Genomic DNA, 20,319 nt, shown 5'->3' with positions numbered 1-20,319 from the left:
CCAATTTGGAACCAGTCCGCTGTTCCACATCTGGTTCTAACTGTTGTTTCTTGGCCTGCATACAGATTTCTCAGGAGGCAGGTAAGGTGGTCTTGTATTCCCATCTCTTGAAGAATTTTCCAGTTTGTTGTGATCCACATGGTCAAAAGCTTTAGCGTAGTCAATGAAGCAGATGTTTTTCTGGAACTCTTGTGCTTTTTCGATGATCCAATGGATGCTGGCAATTTGATCCCTGGTTCCTCTGCCTTTTCTAGATCCAGTTTGAACATCTGGAAGTTCTCGGTTCACATACTGTTGAATCCTAGCTTGGTGAATTTTCAGCATTACTTTGTTAGTGTGTGAAATAAGGGCAATTGTGTGGTAGTCTGAATATTGTTTGGCTTTGCCTTTCTTTGGGATTGGAATGAAAACTGACCTTTTCCAGTCGTGTGGCCACTGCTGGGTTTTCCAAATTTGCTGCCATACTGAGTGCAGCACCATCACAGCATCATCTTTTAGGATTTGAAATAGTTCAGCTGGAATTTCATCACCTCCACTAGTTTTTTTCATAGTGATGCTTCCTAAGGCCCACTTGACTTCGTACTCCAGGATGTCTGGCTCTAGGGCAGTGATCACACCATTGTGGTTATCTGAGTCATTAAGATCTTTTTTGTATAGTTCTTCTATGTATTCTTGCCACCTCTTAATATCTTCTGCTTCTGTTAGGTCCATACCATTTCTGTCTTTCAGTATCACTTTAAGATTTAATATTCATTGAGTTGTACACTAATGATGTTATGCATTTTTCTGTTTGTATGCCATACTTCACTAAAAAGGTTTTTTTTCAATGACTTCAAAAAGGAAATACTAAAATTTCTTAATTTAGCCAGATCCCAGGCCCTGATGCAGAATATTTAGTTTTACTTGAGTCCATTCTATCTATCTGGTTAGTTAACTAGAAGCAGATTAGAAACTGCAAGACACAGGAATGAGGAAGGGGAATGTACAGATGCCCAGGATAAAGTAAAACCAGATAAAGCAAGAGAAAACTAAGGAAGGACCATGATCGAGGATGAGAGAGAGCAAGAAGGAGTATTACCAAAAGCAGAAGAAAGAATTCAAACAATCTAAGCAATTCTAGACCATTTATCAATTCCTGCACAGTCCCACTGTCCCCAAAGATACCTCCATATTATAGAAGAGTGCAACAGATGAAGTCATAATACTCTAAATCACCAGAGAGTAAACTATGTCCAGGACTCCCTCCCTGAAAAAGTGAGTATGTAAAATATGCTATCAAGCCATTTATCAAAAAGGGAAAACTTAACCTTTTAAAGACTTGATATTTAAATAATTATCCAGGTAATAACCTACATAAAACACTTATTCCCTCAAAAAGTCAGATGAATGGGTTATTACTGTTACTCAAAAAAGATCATAGGGTGACAACAAAATGTTGCAAAATATATCACACAGAGAGAGTCCCTCTGGGGAATAGACACTTCAGCGAATCATCCAGCATTGTTACACTGGCAATTTAAGTATCACGCCTTCAAAAACGACCCACAATTCAAGAGGTCAGCACACATTCATCAAAGGTGAGCTCAAAACAATCAGAGTCACAAGGCCAGACCCAGAGAAAATTTTATGTGGAACACATTTATTTTTCCTCAGCACTTAACTACAGTGGCCTTTTGAAGACGTCTCCACATCTTCTTCCTTGTTGTTGTTCACTCAGTTGTGTCTGACTCTTTGCGACCCCATGGACTACAGCACACCAGGCTTCCCTGTCCTTCTCTATCTCCTGGAGTTTGCTCAAACTCATGTCCTTTGAATCAGTGACGCCATCCAACCATCTCATCTTCTGTCATCCCCTTCTCATTATGCCATCAATCTTTCCCAGCATCCGGGTTTTTTCTACTGAGTTGGCTCCTCACATCAGGTGGCCAAAGTATGCCAGCGGAATGATCAGGGTTGACTTCCTTTAGGATTCACTGATTTGATCTCCTTGCTATCCAAGGGACTCTCAAGAATCTTCTCCAGACCACAGTTGGAAAGCATCAACATCTTCCTCCTACCAAGCTCCCTTTCCCATGGAATCAACAGTTAGAAGTGGACATGGAACAACAGACTGGTTCCAAATAGGAAAAGGAGTTCGTCAAGGCTGTATATTGTCACCCTGCTTATTTAACTTATATGCAGAATACATCATGAGAAACGCTGGACTGCAAGAAACACAAGCTGGAATCAAGATTGCCGGGAGAAATATCAATAACCTCAGATATGCAGATGACAACACCCTTATGGCAGAAAGTGAAGAGGAACTAAAAAGCCTCTTGATGAAAGTGAAAATGGAGAGTGAAAAAGTTGGCTTAAAGCTCAACATTCAGAAAACGAAGATCATAGCATCTGGTCCCATCACTTCATGGCAAATAGATGGGGAAACAGGGGAAACAGTGTCAGACTTTATTTTTTGGAGCTCCAAAATCACTGGAGATGGTGAGTGCAGCCATGAAATTAAAAAACGCTTACTCCTTAGAAGGAAAATTATGACCAACGTAGATAGCATATTGAAAAGCAGAGACATTACTTTGCCAACAAAGGTTCGTCTAGTCAAGGCTATGGTTTTTCCTGTGGTCATGTATGGATGTGAGAGTTGGACTGTGAAGAAGGCTGAGCGCCGAAGAATTGATGCTTTGGAACTGTGGTGTTGGAGAAGACTCTTGAGAGTCCCTTGGACTGCAAGGAGACCCAACCAGTCCATTCTGAAGGAGATCAGCCCTGGGATTTCTTTGGAAGGAATGATGCTAAAGCTGAAACTCCAGTACTTTGGCCACCTCATGTGAAGAGTTGACTCATTGGAAAAGACTCTGATGCTGGGAGGGATTGGGGGCAGGAGGAGAAGGGGACGGCAGAGGATGAGATGGCTGGATGGCATCACCGATTCGATGGACTTGAGTCTGAGTGAACTCCGGGAGTTGGTGATGGACAGGGAGGCCTGGCATGCTGCAATTCATGGGGTCGCAAAGAGTTGGACATGACTGAGTGACTGAAGTGAACTGAGGCTTGCTTTCACAAGCTGGGTTGGTGGGGTTTTCCTGCTAAAGTGTTTCCATCACTCAGGTGTAAAGGAACCAAAGGTTGTTAAACACCACAGTCTGTGAGACTGATACGATCACATGGCAACAAAAAGGAAAATAAGGAAGCTGAGGCTCAGTGCTTACCCCAACATCTCAACCACACCAGGATTCTGACTAAACTCAAAATCCATGGGTTCACAGATTTTTCTAAAGGAAAGGAGTAGGGACCTCCCTGGCAATCCAGTGGTTAAGACTTCGTGCTTCCAATGCAGGGAGCACAGGTTTGATCCCTGGTTGGAAAACTGAAAAAAAAGAAAGGAGCAGACCTGTACCCTGGCTGCCCTTACCGTCCTCCCAGCACTGACTTCGGACACTGAAGCCGGAGAGAGACGTCAGCATCATCAGAAAGCGGGTGGGGCAGTAACTACAGCCTAACCAGCTGCCTGACGTCACAATAAAGGCTCAAAGGGCAACGACCAACAGGTCTCTAACTCAGCTAACCCTTCCTCCTGCTGGATATGAGATAAAAAGCTGCCAATGCTCCTCGATCTCTCCTGCCTGCAGGGAAATGAGGCTACCCTCCTTCCTTCCTGTCACTATTAAAATCCTGAAATCATTAACTAGTAGCTATTTCCCATGAGCTGTTGCTTTTAAAGGTGTTTTCTTTAGCTATCCTACTTTATTATAACTTTCATAAAAGACTCTAAAATGAGAGACAATTACCAAGCTGTCACTGCACTGTCAAAAAGGAACTCTTATTTTAGGGCAACATTAAATAATGTTTCAAGTAAACGTATCATTATAATTGCTGGGACCACCTCTAATCAGGAAAAAGGTTCTTTCTACCAATGTGTTCTTATCCAGTTATAGAGAGCTACTGACCTCAAAGAAAAGGCTGAATTTCCTTTCCTACAGTTTAAAAACAGTCTTTCTCTGCTCCCATTATTGCTCAAAGCAGAGAAGATACAAAAGTGAGCCCCCTGCTCATTCACTTGCTCATGAATATACACATGAAGGACAGCACCTGACACTATGGGAATAACAAGAATTAGAGGATGAAAGGTCTGGAGAAACGCCTGTTTCTTCATCCACAAAACAGAAAAAAATATGTATATCCACCTTACACTGTTAGGAGTACACAAAATAACCCGCTATGCAGGGCAACTGCTAAGCACCCATGTTACCTACAAGAAGAAAACAAGATAAAGAAAATCATGTATGTATGTGTATTAATATTTATTTAAGTCAGAGAGATTATGAACACACATATTTGCTTCTACTAAAACACTGAAAGAATAAATCATAAAATTTACGGAGGAAGGGAATAGAATACAGTCATCAGAAACTAGACTTCTTTGAACAGATCTTGTTTTGTATGTCTGACTTAAGGCAAATGAATTTTATTTTTTATATAATTACACAACAAAACTAAATTCTAAAAAATGATTCCTCAAAACCAAAAGCAGAAAGAACAAATGAATGTATATATCACATTGGTGACTAAGTCACACTTGAGAATTATTCCAAGAAACTTTAAAACAAAAATATGACTGCACAGTCCTAGTAGGACATATCCTAGGGACAAAAATTAAACTTTTAAATATTCATCCTGTTTGGTGCTAATATTGAGATTATTGTGATAAGACTATAAATGCATTGTGAGATAATGTAAACAAGAATTTACACTAGGGTTAAGAATACGATTTTCAGCTCAGGAGAAATATAGACATAAGATCAATGAGGTTAAATAAAAACCCTGAATTCCTGAATGAAATTCAGTTCAGTTCAGTTCAGTCACTCAGTCGTGTCCGACTCTTTGCAACCCCATGAATCACAGCATGCCAGGCCTCCCTGTCCATCACCATCTCCCGGAGTTCACCCAACTCATGTGCATCGAGTTGGTGATGCAATCCAGCCATCTCATCCTCTGTCGTCCCCTTCTCCTCCTGCCCCCAATCCCTCCCAGCATCAGGGTCTTTTCCAATGAGTCAGCTCTTCACATGAGGTCAAAGTATTGGAGTTTCAGCCTCAGCATCAGTCCTTCCAAAGAACACCCAGGACTGATCTCCTTCAGAATGGACTGGTTGGGTCTCCTTGCAGTCCAAGGGACTCTCCAAGAGTCTTCTCCAACACCACAGTTCCAAAGCATCAATTCTTCGGCGCTCCGCTTTCTTCACAGTCCAACTCCCACATCCATACATGATTACTGGAAAAACCATAGCTTTGACTAGACGGACCTTTGTTGGCAAAGTACTATCTCTGCTTTTTAATATGCTATCTAGGTTGGTCATAACTTTCCTTCCAAGGAGTAAGAGTCTTTTAATTTCATGGCTGCAGTCACCATCTCCAGTGATTTTGGAGCTCCAAAAAATAAAGTCTGACACTGTTTCCACTGTTGCTACATCTATTTGCCATGAAGTGATGGGACCAGATGCCATGATCTAAGTTTTCTGAAGTTGAGCTTTAAACCAACTTTTCCCCTCTCATCTTTCACTTTCATCAAGAATGAAATTATCAATATGAATTCTTGACTTATAAATCACACGTTTCCTCACTCTGTCTACCGAGACCCAGGAAACCACATAGACCCCTATGGCCTCGACTGTGGCCTCTCAGAACCATCTGCTACCAAAAGGAACTAAGTCTCCTTAAAGAAATGACTGATTCCACATCTGGAGCAGGAAACATATAAGATAAGCCTGGAAAATCTTAACTTCCTGTATTTTGGGTTGACATCACAGACTACTAATATAGTGCCAAAAGGACTTGGTAGGCAACTTATCCCAATGGCCAAAAACAGGACAAGTTGGGCATAATGAGGTTAATAACTGACTCAGTCCAGTTCAGTTGCTCAGCTGTACCCACTCTTTGTGACCCCATGGACTGCAGCACTCCAGGTTCCCTATCCATCCACAACTCCTGGAGCTTGCTCAAACTCATGTCCATCAAGTCAGTGATGCCATCCAACCATCTCATCCTCTGTCGTCCCCTTCTCCTCCTGCCTTCAGTCTTTCCCAGCCTCAGAGTCTTTTCCAATGAGTCAGCCCTTCGCATCAGATGGCCAAAGAATTGATGCTTTTGAACTGTGGTGTTGGAGAAGACTCTTGAGAGTCCCTTGGACTGCAAGGAGATCCAACCAGTCCATCCTAAAGGAGATCAGTCCTGGGTGTTCTTTGGAAGGACTGATGCTAAAGCTGAAACTCCAATACTTTGGCCACCTCATGCGAAGTATTGGAGCTTCAGCTTCAGTATCAGTCCTTCCAATGAATATTCAGGACTGATCTCCTTTAGGATGGACTAGTTGGATCTCCTTGCTGTCCAAGGGACTCTCAAGAGTCTCCAACACCACAGTTCAAAAGCATCAATTCTTCTGGCACTCAGCTTTCTTTATGGTCCAACTCTCACATCTGTACATGACTACTGGAAAAACCATAGCTTTGACTATACACACCTTTCAAACATGTATCTAAATCCACATAGTTACAACAAAAAAAAACCCACTAATTATTTTGAAAACTAGAAAATAAGGGGGGAAAACCCACCAAATATTTATCCTGTCTTTCTTCTCAAAAGTTACTTTGAGGTAACCAAACCACCGACAAGGGCAAGAGTCTCTACAGAAGTGTTCCAGAGACAAGTTAAAATTAAAACCGCCATTTTTCAACCCTTAATGAACGAATGGACCAAGGACTAACCATCAGTGACTTCGAACATTGAGAGGGACACAACCAGACAGGACAGGCTTCCTGATGGAGCTGATAACATAACTGCATGTCTACTGAGCAACATGTTTCTTTTTTAATTTCTCTTTTTTTTTTTTTTTTGGTTTTGTGAGGCTCAGTTTCTTAAATTCCTGAGAACCAGACAGCTTTGCCTTGCTCTTAAAGTCAAAATTAACATAACACTTTTCAGAAACTAGCTTTACCAGAAAAAAAAAAAGCCTCTAGACCTAACTACCGTTTTACATGAAAAGCATAGACTATATTTTCACTGAAACTAAAGGAATAAACAAACAAAATCAGACCCTGAGAAGCGGCACAGCTCTTCAAAGTGTGGTCCACAGACAGGTGCAGAATTCAAAGTAAGCATTAGAAACATTTATAACAAAATTTTTTATGTGCCTGGTATGCCTTTTTCCTGGAAAAGTTTGTACTTCTCTCATCTTGGGCTGGTGAAAAAAAGTTTAAATGCAAAGCTAAGAAACTTATACATTTTGTATACAAAAGAAAAACTAAAGGCAACTTTTTAAAACAGAAATAATGTAATTAAAGGTAACCTTTAAGATTAATCTGGCAGCAAGAAAAACTGTCAACAGGACAGACTTTAGAAATGGGAAAGGGTAATTTGGGTGTCCACAGACTTGGAATGAGCACCTTCTATTTCTGGAATACTTACAATACTTACATCTTTTCCTTTAACTTCATAAAAACCACCCAAGACTTGAGTCCTGGCTCTGCTACTTACTAGCACTGAAGCCCTGTATCCTAATGTTTTAAATGGAATAGCAATAAAGGCATTTCCTGACCAGTCCTACGCAGTCTTCTGAAGCGTGAACTGTTTGTGGACACGCTGCTTGCTACCATCCAAGCTCAACAACTGGAGGGAAGAAGCAACAGATGTCGGGTGACTGGCCAGTTCCTCTAGGAACTGCCACAATTCATGGCATAAAACAATGGTTTCTAAACAGAGAAAGATCACAATCAAACAAAAAAACAAGATATCCTGATGTGCTCCACTGCAAACATTGTTTGTGAAACATAAAAGGTCATTTGAGGAACAGCCAATGAACAACTAATTAGCAGAACAAACAAGAATCATTTTGAAGGAAAAAGCTACAGAGGACAGAACTTTAAATTACCCGGTTTTGAATGGTTTCTTTTCCATGACTATATATAAAAGGTTTTTTTGTGGAAATCATGAGGTCATTGTTTTCCAGTCTTCACTATAGGAAACAGCTGTGGAGAAGGGCACAGAGCTCACTGCTCCATTCAGCAGCCCCGCACTGTGACGAGCGCACAGATGGCCACAGGAAGGATCCACCGAACCACACACCAATAACAAAACAGAAGTGGCAGAGGCACCCGAAACACTCTACACCCCACCAAGGAAGACAGAAAACAGCTAGCTCGGGACAAGCATCTGCAGTATTACATCTGTATCAATTTCAGAGAGATTTCCAATTCAGACCACATCAGCGCCTTTCTACATGGGTCACTGAAAACTTAAGGTGATTCAATTTATGTCCCTGCCTGATAGATGACAGACATTCAACAAATGTAAAACCACCACACAAGTTTTCCTAGGGCTCTTATGCTCACATACTATGTGATCTGTCTAAAACTGAACTTAGCCATCCACCTGCAGAATGGCTTTCCACTGGGCTTTCAGTCTTGAAAAGCACCATCCTAAGGTGCACCGTTACAAAACATCCACGTTATCTTCATCTCTCCATCTCTCTACCCTTCATGTTAAGCTACCAAACACTGTCAACTCTGCTTTAATATGCATTTTTTTAATATGTTCAAAAGTTAGAGGAAAGGAGCAGGAGACAAGGAATGAGAAATAAACTGAATGCAACCCAGTCTATTATGGGGTGTGTAACTCTCCCTTACAAGACCACCCGGGCCTCTGGTGAAACCTGTCCAATGATAAAAATACACTGAGGTGAGGCAGTTCATTCCGTTTTCAGACAACTTGCTCAAAAAATTCTGTATACTGAGGTATACCACCCCCTTCTCCAATTTCTCCCCTCCTCTCTCAAGGCCTAAAGCCTAAGTGTTAACTCACAGTCCTCAGGGAGGTCTGGCCCATCTGTGTACAACAGAAATGGCCCATCACCGGCACCTCGATGTTTACAGCTGAGGCAGGTCTGCAAGCTGTCCTTCCTTGTTGAGGCGCTTTCAGTTCAGATTAACCAACACCTCCAAGAGGTGCTGGGCAAGACAGACTCGCTGCCCTAGAGGGTCTCGCAGTGGCGTGGAGGAGACAGACATGAACAGGTTTAGGAAACAGAATCCTCTTGCCTCTGAAAGGAAATTTTTCTACCCTTTTGACAGTTATGCAATATGAGGATTATCTGATCCTTGGAAGAATGTATGACTAAATTCATCCAATTCTGTTATCTTCTGGGGGAACAGGCAGTTCTTTTAATAACTATTTCAATTTCTCCCTCAGTTATCAGTCAGCCAGGTTTTCTTACTGTAACATTATTATTAGTTTGTTTTGTTTAAAGTTGTGGATTTTATCAGTGACAGGCAGACATCCAGCAAAAACGGTTATTTTTCCCAAATTAATTAACCCTAAAATTCACACAGGATTAGTTTCTGAAACCTGACAAAAATGATTCAAAAATCTTTCTGGAGAACTTGTAAAGAGCAAGATAACACTTCTTACCCAATAAACTCAGTACTTCTCTGCACTGGTTTTAATTATGTCTATTATTGCAGAACAAAAATAAATGTTCCACAGTGGGAGGAAAAAAAGAATAGCATGAAAAGAACAAGCAACAACAATGCCATGTGGTACCAATAAAAGTACTGATGAAACAGAATACAGAATTCAAAAATAGACCATAAAACTCTAAATATGGAGAAGACTTCTATAAATAAGCAAGGTGATAATAAGGTTGGGGTAACAATACCAGTTAACACTCACTAGCATTGACGACATGTCAGGCCCTCGGCCAAGTTTTTCTCTTGTTTTTTTTTTTTTTAAAATGAGGTAGATATATTCTTATCCACATTTTACAAATGAGGAAACTAAGCCCAGAGTTAAGTGCTCAAGGTCCCGTAGCTAGTAAGTGGTGCAGCCATGACTGAAACACAGGCTCTCTGGCTCCTCAGTCCAGGTTCTCAACCACTCACTATACTATATAAGATGGGAAATCTCAAACCTGAAAATAAATCCCCACTTTCCACATGCACTAAACTAAACCAAACCCCAAACTACTGGAAGAGAAATATTTCAGAACATAATGGAAAAAACAAAAAATAAAATAGAAAAATTATCCTGTATGAAAGCGTAACTTTTCAGCTATATAGTAACAAAAACAATAAGGAAAAAGGACAGGTTCAAAAACATTAAAACCTTTTATAATATACAAAAGTAACAAAACTAAAAGAGCAATAGACTGAGAGAAGTATCTGTATCAAATGTCTCAAGGTTTATGAAGGTGTTGCCTTACACACATTACACTATTCTATAAAGAGCTATTATAAAGTTTCCCAAAAGAAAAGAACGTTCAAAATCCCAAGGGACACCGTGACCATCAAGTAGGATTTATTTCTGGAATGAGGGGGGTTCAACATACGAAAATCAATCAATGTAATACACCACATGAATAGCTCAGTTGGAAAAGAATCCACCTGCAATGCAGGAGACCCCGGTTCAATTCCTGGGTCAGGAAGATCCTCTGGAGAAGGCATAGGCTACCCACTCCAGTATTCTTGGGCTTTCCTTATGGCTCAGCTGATAAAGAATCCACCTGCAATGCGGGAGACCTGGGTTCGATCCCTGGGTTGGGAAGATCTCCTGGAGAAGGGAAAGGCTACCCACTCCAGTATTCTGGCCTGGAGAATTCCATGGACACTACTGAGCAACTTCACTTCACTTCAAAATGCCACATCAATAGAATGAAAGAAAACTACCACACAATCATCTCAATTGATTCAGAGACAGCACATGACAAAACTCACACTCTCCCATGACAAAGACACACAAACTAAGAAGAAAACTTAATGTGATAAAACCAGTATCTAAGAAGTGCACAGCTAACGTCACACTCAATTGTGAAACACTGAAAGCTTTTCCCCTGAGATGAAGAAACAAGACAAGGATGCCCATTTTCACCACCTCTATTAAACAGAATATTGGAATTTCTAGCCAGAACAACTAGGCAAGAAAGTGGAAGGGGGAATAAATTAAGAGCCTGGGACTGGCAGTTACAAACAGATAAATAACAAGATCCTATTGTATAGCACAGAGAACTATATTCAATATCTTGTAGTAAACTATAATGAAAAAGAAATGAAAAAGAACATATATATGTAACAACCACTTTGCTGTACACCAGAAACTAACACAACATTGTAAATCAACTAAGCTTTATTTAAAAAAAAAAAAAAGGTAAAAGGTATCCTAACTAGAGAGAAAGATATAAAATTCTGTTTGAAAAGTAAATGATCTTATATGTAGAAAACCCTGAGGATTCACAGAAAACTGAGACAGCTAATAGATGAATTCAGCAAAGTGCAGGATATAGTATCAACATAAAAAAAAATCAGTTCCATTTCTATACACTAGCAGTCAACAATCCAAAAAGGAAACTATGAAAACAGTTTCAAGTATAAAACAACATCAAAAAGGATAAAATAATTAGGAATAAATTTAACCCAGGATGTGAAAAACTTATACATTGAAAACTGTAAACCTTAAGTGACAAAAATTAAAGACAACACATTTATAAAAGACACTGCAGTTCATGGATTGAAAGAATAGTGTTGCGATACTGATTCTACACAAAGCAACCTACAGACTTCAGTGCAATCCCTATAACAATCCCACTGCCATTTTCTGCAAAAATAAAAGCCTATTCTGAAGTTCATATGGAATCTTCAGGGACTCCAAAGCCAAAACAATCTTGAAAAAGAAGAACAAATCTGAAGGACTCAAACTTCTGATTTCAAAACCTACTACACAGCTGCAGTAAACAAAACAGTGTGCTGAAAAACTGATAGGAAACAAAGACAGATATACAGATAGATGGGACAGAACAGAGAGCCCAGAAATAAACCCTCATATATACAACTGGTTTCTCACAAGAGCCCCAAGACCATTCAACAAAGAAAAAACAGTAGTCCTTCCAACAATGGTGCTGGGAAAACTAAATACCCACATACAAAAGAACCTTACACCATATACAAAGGTTAATTCAAAATGCATCAAATATCTAAATATAAGAGCTAAAATATACAATTTTTAGTAGAAAACATGGACAACTTCATGACATTAAATTTGGCAATGATTCCTTGGATATGATGCCAAAAGCAAAGGTAACAAAAGAAAAAACAAAGATGAATTGGACTTCATGACAATTAAAAACTTTGTACACCAAGGGACAGTTATTAAGACAGTGAAAACCCACAGAATGGGAGAAAATACTTGCTAATCATATATCACTAGGGATTAACATCCATAATATATAAAGAACTTCTACAACTCAACAATAACAACAATCCAGTTCAAAAATGAGGAAAGTCCTTGGATAGACATTTCTCCAAAGAAGATATACAAATGCCAAGAAGTACTTGATAAGATAATCCAAGTCAATAGTTAAGTCATTAATGACTAATGATCCTTAGTCATTCAGTTCAGTTCAGTTCAGTCGCTCAGTAGTGTCCAACTCTTTGCAACCCCATGAATCACAGCACGCCAGGCCTCCCTGTCCATCACCAACTCCCAGAGTTCACCCAAACTCAAGTCCATCGAGTCGGTGATGCCATCCAGCCATCTCATCCTCTGTCGTCCCCTTCTCCTCCTGCCCGCAATCCCTCCCAGCAGCAGGGTCTTTTCCAATGAGTCAACTCTTTGCATGAGGTGGCCAAAGTATTGGGAGTTTCAGCTTCAGAATCAGTCCTTCCAATGAACACCCAGGACTGATCTCCTTTAGCATGGACTGGTTGGATCTCCTTGCAGTCCAAGGGACTCTCAGGAGTCCTCTCCAACACCACACTTCAAAACCATCAATTCTTCGGTGCTCAGCTTTCTTCACAGTCCAACTCTCACATCCATACATGACCGCTGGAAAAACCATAGCCTTGACTAGACGGACCTTTGTTGTCAAAGTAAGGTCTCTGCTTTTTAATATGCTGTCTAGGATGGAGTAGGAAATGGCAACCCACTCCAGTATTCTTGCCTGGAAAATCCCATGGACGGAGGAGCCTGGTGGGCTACAGTCTAAGGGGTCCACTGAGCGACTTCACTTCACTTCAGGTTGGTCATAACTTTCCTTCCAAGGAGTAAGCATCTTTTAATTTCATGGCTGCAGTCACCATCTGCAGTGATTTTGGAGTCCAAAAAAATAAAGTCTGACACTGCTTCCACTGTTTCCCCATCTACTTCCCATGAAGTGATGGGACCAGATGCCATGATCTTAGTTTTCTGAATGTTGAGCTTTAAGCCAACCTTTTCACTCTCCTCTTTCACTTTCATCAAGAGGCTTTTTATAGTTCCTCTTCACTTTCTGCCGTAAGGGTGGTGTCATCTGCATATCGGAGGTTATTGATATTTCTCCCCGCAATCTTGGTTCCAGCTTGTGCTTCTTCCAGCCCAGCGTTTCTCATGATGTACTCTGCATATAAGTTAAATAAGCAGGGTGACAATATACAGCCCTGACATACTCCTTTCCCTATTTGGATCCAGTCTGTTGTTCCATGTCCAGTTCTAACTGTTGCTTCCTGACCTGCATATTGGTTTCTCAAGAGGCAGGTCAGGTGGTCTGGTATTCCCATCTCTTGCAGAATTTTCCACAGTTTATTGTGGAAAGTCAAAGGCTTTGGCATAGTCAATAAAGCAGAAATAGATGTTTTTCTGGAACTCTCTTGCTTTTTCCATGATCCAGCAGATGTTGGCTATTTGATCTCTGGTTCCTCTGCCTTTTCTAAAATGAGGTTGAACATCTGGAAGTTCATGGTTCATGTATTGCTGAAGCCTGACTTGGAGAATTTTGAGCATTACCTTACTAGCATGTGAGATGAGTGCAATTGTGTGGTAGTTTGAGCATTCTTTGGCATTGCCTTTCTTTGGGATTGGAATGAAAACTGACCTTTTCCAGTCCTGTGGCCACTGCTGAGTTGTCCAAATTTGCTGGCATATTGAGTGCAGCACTTTTACAGCATCATCTTTCAGGATTTGAAATAGCTCAACTGGAATTCCATCACCTCCACTAGCTTTGTTCATAGTGATGCTTTCTAAGGCCCACTTGACTTCACAGTCCAGGATGTCTGGCTCTAGGTAAGTGATCACACCACTGTGATTATCTTGATCATGAAGATCTTTTTTGTACAGTTCTTCTGTGTCTTCTTGCCACCTCTTCTTGATATTTTCTGCTTCTGTTAGGTCCATACCATTTCTGTCATTTATCGAGCCCATCTTTGCATGAAATATTCCCTTGGTAGCTCTAATTTTCTTGAAGAGATCTCTAGTCTTTCCTGTTCTGTTGTTTTCCTCTATTTCTTTGCATTCATCACTGAGGAAGGCTTTTTTATCTCTCCTTGCTATTCTTTGGAACTCTGCATTCAAATGTTTATATCTTTCCTTTTCTCCTTTGATTTTTGCTTCTCTTCTTTTCTTCTTTTCGAAGCTATTTGTAAGGCCTCCTCAGACAGCTTTTTTGCATTTCTTTTCCATGGGGATGGTCTTGATCCCTGTCTCCTGTACAATGTCATGAACCTCCATCCATAGTTCATCAGGTACTCTATCCGATTTAGTCCCTTAAATCTATTTCTCACTTCCACTTTAGTCACAAGGGATTTGTTTTAGGTCATAGAGAAATGCAAATCAAAACAACAATTAGGTAACACTTCACACATGCATACCATGGTTATTATTTGAAAAAAAAATGGAAAACAGCAAGTGTTGGCAAGGATGTGGAGAAAATGGAACCTTCATGCTTTGCTGGTGGGGATGTACAAAGGTGTGGTCACTGCGGGAAACAGTTTTACAGTTTCTCAAAAAGGGGGTTGAAAACAGTCAGACACAGCTGAGCGACTTTCACTTTCACGGGGCAAACTGCCCAATAAAAGATGACTGGATGATTAAATTATCACTTAGCAGTATGACACCGTATGTATCATTAAACTTTAAACAGTGTAACGACTACAATTTAGAAACATGGGGAAAAGTTTTATAGACTGCATGAAAAAAAAAATCATAATCCAAAGCAGCTTGGCCAGAAGCTACGTAAAATGTGTACCATATACGTAGACAAGTACAAAACGTAGACTGATGGCACTTCCAGGCAATGTGCTCAGTAAGCAGAGTGAGAACATGAATGTTATCATCACGCTGCCCTGAGTTCAAGTTCAAGCTCTGTCCCTGGGAACATGTAGAGAACCAAACTACATCAAGGTCAGAGATCTAACCTTGCCCAAAGCATTACTCAGTGACCTGCTCCCCACCCATCCACCACCCTACCCTTCTGCTCCAACCACACTAGACCTTGAAATTTTTTGAATAAACCAAGTTGTTTGAGGTTCTAAGTCTTTGAACATGATGGGGTTTCCACCCTGTTTCCAACAGGCCTTTCCCACCTCTCCCTTTATCCACCAAGAGGATTCCTACCAAATCTTTCCAGACTCAGCCCAGGGGGCATGTCTCCAGTCCCCCACCACTCTCAGATTCCCCTTTTAGGTTTGCACGGCACTTCTGTACACACCTCTATCACAACACTCATCCGACCCTACTGCAATTGATTCTTTACCCGTCTTCCCTTCTAGACCCAGAATTCCTTACAGGCATGGACCATCTCACTCATCCTCGTACAGCCCGGTGCCTCCCAACACAGGACCAGCACAAGCAATGTGCTCAATAAATCTGCAGGCTTAATGAATTATGTCTACAATACTTCAACCTGAATTTGACTCTTAATGGATATAAACTGATGTTTCTGCAGCTCTGTACAGAGCTGTATTCAGGGCTAAGAGCAGGAAGTCAACCAAAATAAGACAAGCTTCATGACTCAGCTTTCTTGGTTTTCCGCCTATCTCTCTGCCCCTTTAACAAGTCCAACAAGTCCTTCCCTCCTCCTATCCCCTTATTTTTAGTTTCCCCCAAGGGGCTGGCCGTGGGCTTCTGACTACACAGTCAATACTCCTGGCTTTAGTTATCACCTCTATGCAGCTGAATTCAAGCTATCAAGATTCCTTCTTAGATATCCCATGACCCCGACCCCACATGTCCAAATTACAGGCATGATCTTCTCTGCCCTCAGTGCCCCTTTTTTGGACTGCTCCATCTCTGCCAGCGCTCCCCTTATTGTCTCCATCACCCAGGTCTGACCCTGGTGTTTCCTTTACCTCTCCATCTCTTAGCTGGTGTTAATCGCTCAGTCGTGTCACACTCTGCGTTCTAAAGAACTGCAGCCTGCCAGGCTCCTCTGTCCATGGCATTCTCTAGGCAAGAATACTGGAGAGGGCAGCCAGTCCCTTCTCCAGGGGATCTTCCGGACCCAGGGATCAAACCCAGGTCTCCTGCACTGCAGGTGGATTCTTTACCATTTGAGCCACCAGGGAAGCCCTAATGCAGTCTCCTTAATGATGTCACGACATCCTCCAAAATGTCTCTGGATTCACCCTTTCCTCCTCCTCACATCGCTCCTGTGACTGACTGCCTTCTCCAAACCCTTACTTTCTCCTCTATCGTAATCAATTTTGCTAACCATCAGACCCATTTTTCTGAAACCTCTTTTTCCATCAAACCAGAGTCTGCCCAGCTCAAGAAGCCTCCGCTGCATCTCTGCTGACTACTGCCTCAAGGCTAAATAGTTGTGGCAGGCTTTCATGGCCACACCTAATCTCTCCCCTTTCACCTCCTCAGCCATCTACAGTTAATTCCCCTTGTCACCAAATCAGTGGTTCTCAACCAGGGGCAATTTTGCCCCCCAGGGGACATCTGGCAAAGTCTGGAGACAGTTTAGATTGTCACGACTGGGGTGGGGGCAGGAGAGTACTACCCGCGCCTAGTGGGGAGAGGACCGGTACACTGCTCAGCATCCTGCAACACCAGGACAGCCCCCACAGCAAAGACTCACCCAGCCAATAATGCCAGGTATGTCAACAGGGCCAAGGCTGGGAAAACCGCTCTACACCCCAGGCCCCCGCAGCAGACAGCCCAGGGCCTCCTGACCCCAGACGCTGTGCCTTTACTCAGATTATTCCCCAACAGTCTGAAATGGCATCTCTCTCTCCTTTAATGGGCCAAGCTTTATTTATCTTCAAATCCCATTTCTAGGCTACTTCCCACAGTTTTAAATATCACCTACAGACCAATGAGTCCCGAATCTTTATCTCTAGCCAGCCCCGATCTTCTGAACACCAGACTCCCTTATCCACCTGCCAACTAGACACCTCTCGAGTGTCCTATTTAACCCATCTGAAACTGAACTCCAGAGCTGCTGCTCCTCAAGTAAGTGCACAGCACCAGTAATCACCCTGCTGCTCAAAACAAACGCCAGGGACTTACCCTGACTGCTCCCCTCTGCCTAAGCACCTTCCCTGGAATCAATCCTTTAGCAAGTCCCGTCGAGTCTACCTCCAGATACATCTCAACTCCATCTGCTTCTCCATCCCATGCCCCACCAGTAGGTAGCTTTACCTTCGCAAAGCCTCCTAACTGGCCTCCCTGCTTCCAGTCTGTGTTCACTATTCAGACTCAGAACGTGATCACTTTACATTTCAAGATCATGCCAGAACTCTGCTTAAAATCTGCAACAGCTCCCCACTGCTCTTAGAATCAAACCTAATCCCCTCATCTTGCCCTACAAGGGGGTCCTATAGGCCCCACCTCTGCACACCCAGCCCCCTTTTCCAGCTTCATCTATCAGATGCCCCACCCAGCTCTCTAAGCCATGAAAAAGGCCTGTCAAGACTTTCAAATGTACCCCCAGCCCTGCCCCTGCAGAGCCTTTTGAATACATTTTAATCTCCCTACCTGGTCATTACTCTCTCTCATACACCTTAGCTTTATCTTCTTAGCTCTAATTATTTTACTTTTGTATTTATTTTTGGTTGTGCTTGGTCTACGCTGCTGTGTGAGAGCTCTCTCTAGCTGCAGTGAGCAGGGGTTGCTCTCTAGATGCACTCTCTGGGGTGCCTCTCCTGTTGCAGAGCACAGGCTCTAGAGCACACAGGTTTCTGGACCTGCGGCTCCCAGGCTCCAGAGGAGACTCAACAGTCATGGTGCACAGGCATAGTTGCTCCGCTGCACACAGGATCTTCTTGGAACAGGGATCAAACCTGTATCCTCTGCATTGGCAGGCGGACTCTGAACCACTGAACCACCAGGGAAGTCCTCTAATAAATTTTAAATTTCACATTTACCAGTGTGTGCTGATGAATACATCTGCCTCCTCTGTAACAATAAAAGTTTCAGGAAGGAATGGATCATGGGATCTGGCACTATTTTTTTACATTACTATGCTGTTTGGTTTACCCCTATATACCCAATGACTGGGGCCTCCCAGGTGGCTCAGTGGTATAGAATCTGCCTGCTAATGCAGGATATGAGGGTTCCATCCCTGGGTCAGGAAGATCCCCTGAAGAAAGAAACAGCAACCCACACCAGTATTCTTGCCTGGATAATTGCATGGACAGAGGAGCATGGCTCCAGTCCATGGAGTCGCAAAGAGTTAGACACAACAGAACATGCACGTGTACCCAATGACTAGCGCAGCATGTGACATGAGTTAGGAGCTCCATACATTCATACACTCGCAGAAGCTTAACAGCCGGCAATGAATGAATGAATCTTCTACTTACACTTCTGCTCACCACGATTTCACCATTCTCTGAACCGCCTCCCAAACTTTACCAGTCAATACAATTTTTTAAAAATTTCCCTATAATACTGGCAAGTTCTCTGATGGCTAGAACTCTGTCCCAGAATCCTCACACTTAATCCTCTATTCCCAACCCCTCCCCTAAACCAGTCCCTTTGTACACAATAACTGCTCAGTAAACGTGGTGTAAGTCAGCAAATTCCACAGCTGCCCTGTGTATCTCTGTTCCCCAACTAGTCGTCTTTATGCTTTCCTTGCGCTTTCTCATGAAGCTGCACACATCAGCTGGGCATGTAATGGAGAGAGAGCCACATGCTGAAGAAGCGTGGAGAATAGGCATACCCAGAGGAACAAACCTGACCCACGTGAAAGAAAGTAAGTTTGAAAATTGATGAATAGGGCAGCCACTTGTAAGGGGAAGCATACGTCAGGGGCGAGGCCCTAGCATGCAGCGTGGATGGGTCAGTCTTGTCCTGCACAGGCTTTGGTTGGGCAGTCTAGAGAGGACCATTATCAGTGTAAACGCACGTTTCCTCTGTCTCAGCAACACCACAGCCAAGACTTACTCCTTAGAAAGGGAGACTAGATCCATGGTGAAGGATTGGCTAGACTGGCTAAAAACTATACAACCAAAACACCATGAGTGGGCTTCCATTGTGTGTGCCAGCCATGAAGTCATGTCCGGCTCTTCTCAACCCATGGACCCGCTACAGCAGGCCAGGCTCTTCTGTCCGTGGAATTCTCCAGGCAAGAATACCGGAGTGGATTGCTGTGCCCTCCTGCAGGGGATCTTCCTGACCCAGGGATTGAACTCAGGTCTCCCGCACTGCAGGCAGATTTTTTACCACCTGAGCCACCAGGGCATCTGTACAACTGTTAAAAAGAATAACAAGGACCTGGATGTTATTAACACAAAACAATAAAAGCTATGCTATCTGTGATATAATTTCAAGTCCAGGATAGGGACATAGAGGAAAGTAAGCTGCAGGACTCTATGGGGAGTGCGAGCCCATCCACCAGAAGATGAGTCTGTTATATGCATTTAAATGGTCTGAGAGGACAATTTTTTAAGGAAGACTTCCAAAAGTACCAAAGCCTCTGGAGCAAGAGCACATGCATACAGCTAGCTGCAGCTGACATTATTTTCACTACGATTTGGCACTGCAAGCTTAGAGGGAAAAAATGCTACATGTTTCAGCAGGTCCACCCGGCCTGTTGGTACATTTTACGTTGAGACCTGTTGTTTCAGTGGCTGTGCTGATAAGGAGACACAGAACCGAGCTCCGACCGGCATGGGGGTGGCGGGCGGTGACAAACTCGCAGTCAGAACTCTCCCCCAGCCTCTAGCAGCAGGCGAGCCTTGGCCTCCTCACCCAGAAGGCTGAGGACCGTCCACACCGCACCCGAGTCTTCTTCCAAGTCTACAATTTGATGACCATCTCAGTGCCTTTCTCCTTCAAAGCTTTGGAATTCATAAACAGAGGTGACCGCGTTTGACAGACAAGGAAACAGGCCAGGAAGAGACAGTCTTTCTATTTAATACTGACATAAATCGGAAGGTGATCAATTCATTTTGTTTCCTACTTTTCAAATCAATTTGAGGGACACCCTGAAGTCAGATTACTTCTTAGGAACCACTGTGAGATGTCAGGGTACTAAACCACTTCATACAACTATGAAAACTTTCACCATAGGTCTGTACATAAA

At 42.5% G+C, this 20,319-nt stretch overlaps 1 protein-coding gene across 4 annotated transcripts in view; it reads right to left on the bottom strand.

Moving 5' to 3' along the window:
* The window catches only part of USP31 (ubiquitin specific peptidase 31), an 83,891-nt gene that overhangs the window by 57,668 nt on the left and 5,904 nt on the right, over positions 1 to 20,319 (bottom strand). Inside the window, exon 1 of one of the 4 annotated variants that reach the window (XM_044936156.2) lies at positions 8,847 to 10,352. The exons of the other annotated variants lie outside the window; for them this stretch is intronic. Coding sequence (XP_044792091.1) covers positions 8,847 to 8,894 — 48 coding nt within the window. The 5' untranslated portion in view covers positions 8,895 to 10,352. Of the gene's footprint in view, positions 1 to 8,846; positions 10,353 to 20,319 lie in introns of those variants that run through there. 4 annotated transcript variants of the gene reach the window in all.

This window comes from Bubalus bubalis, chromosome 24 (genome assembly GCF_019923935.1).
Source record: "Bubalus bubalis isolate 160015118507 breed Murrah chromosome 24, NDDB_SH_1, whole genome shotgun sequence".
In the NCBI taxonomy this organism is placed as follows: domain Eukaryota; kingdom Metazoa; phylum Chordata; class Mammalia; order Artiodactyla; family Bovidae; genus Bubalus; species Bubalus bubalis.
Note: the sequence above shows the minus strand (reverse complement) of the source record. Positions and strands in the feature narration are given on the sequence as shown.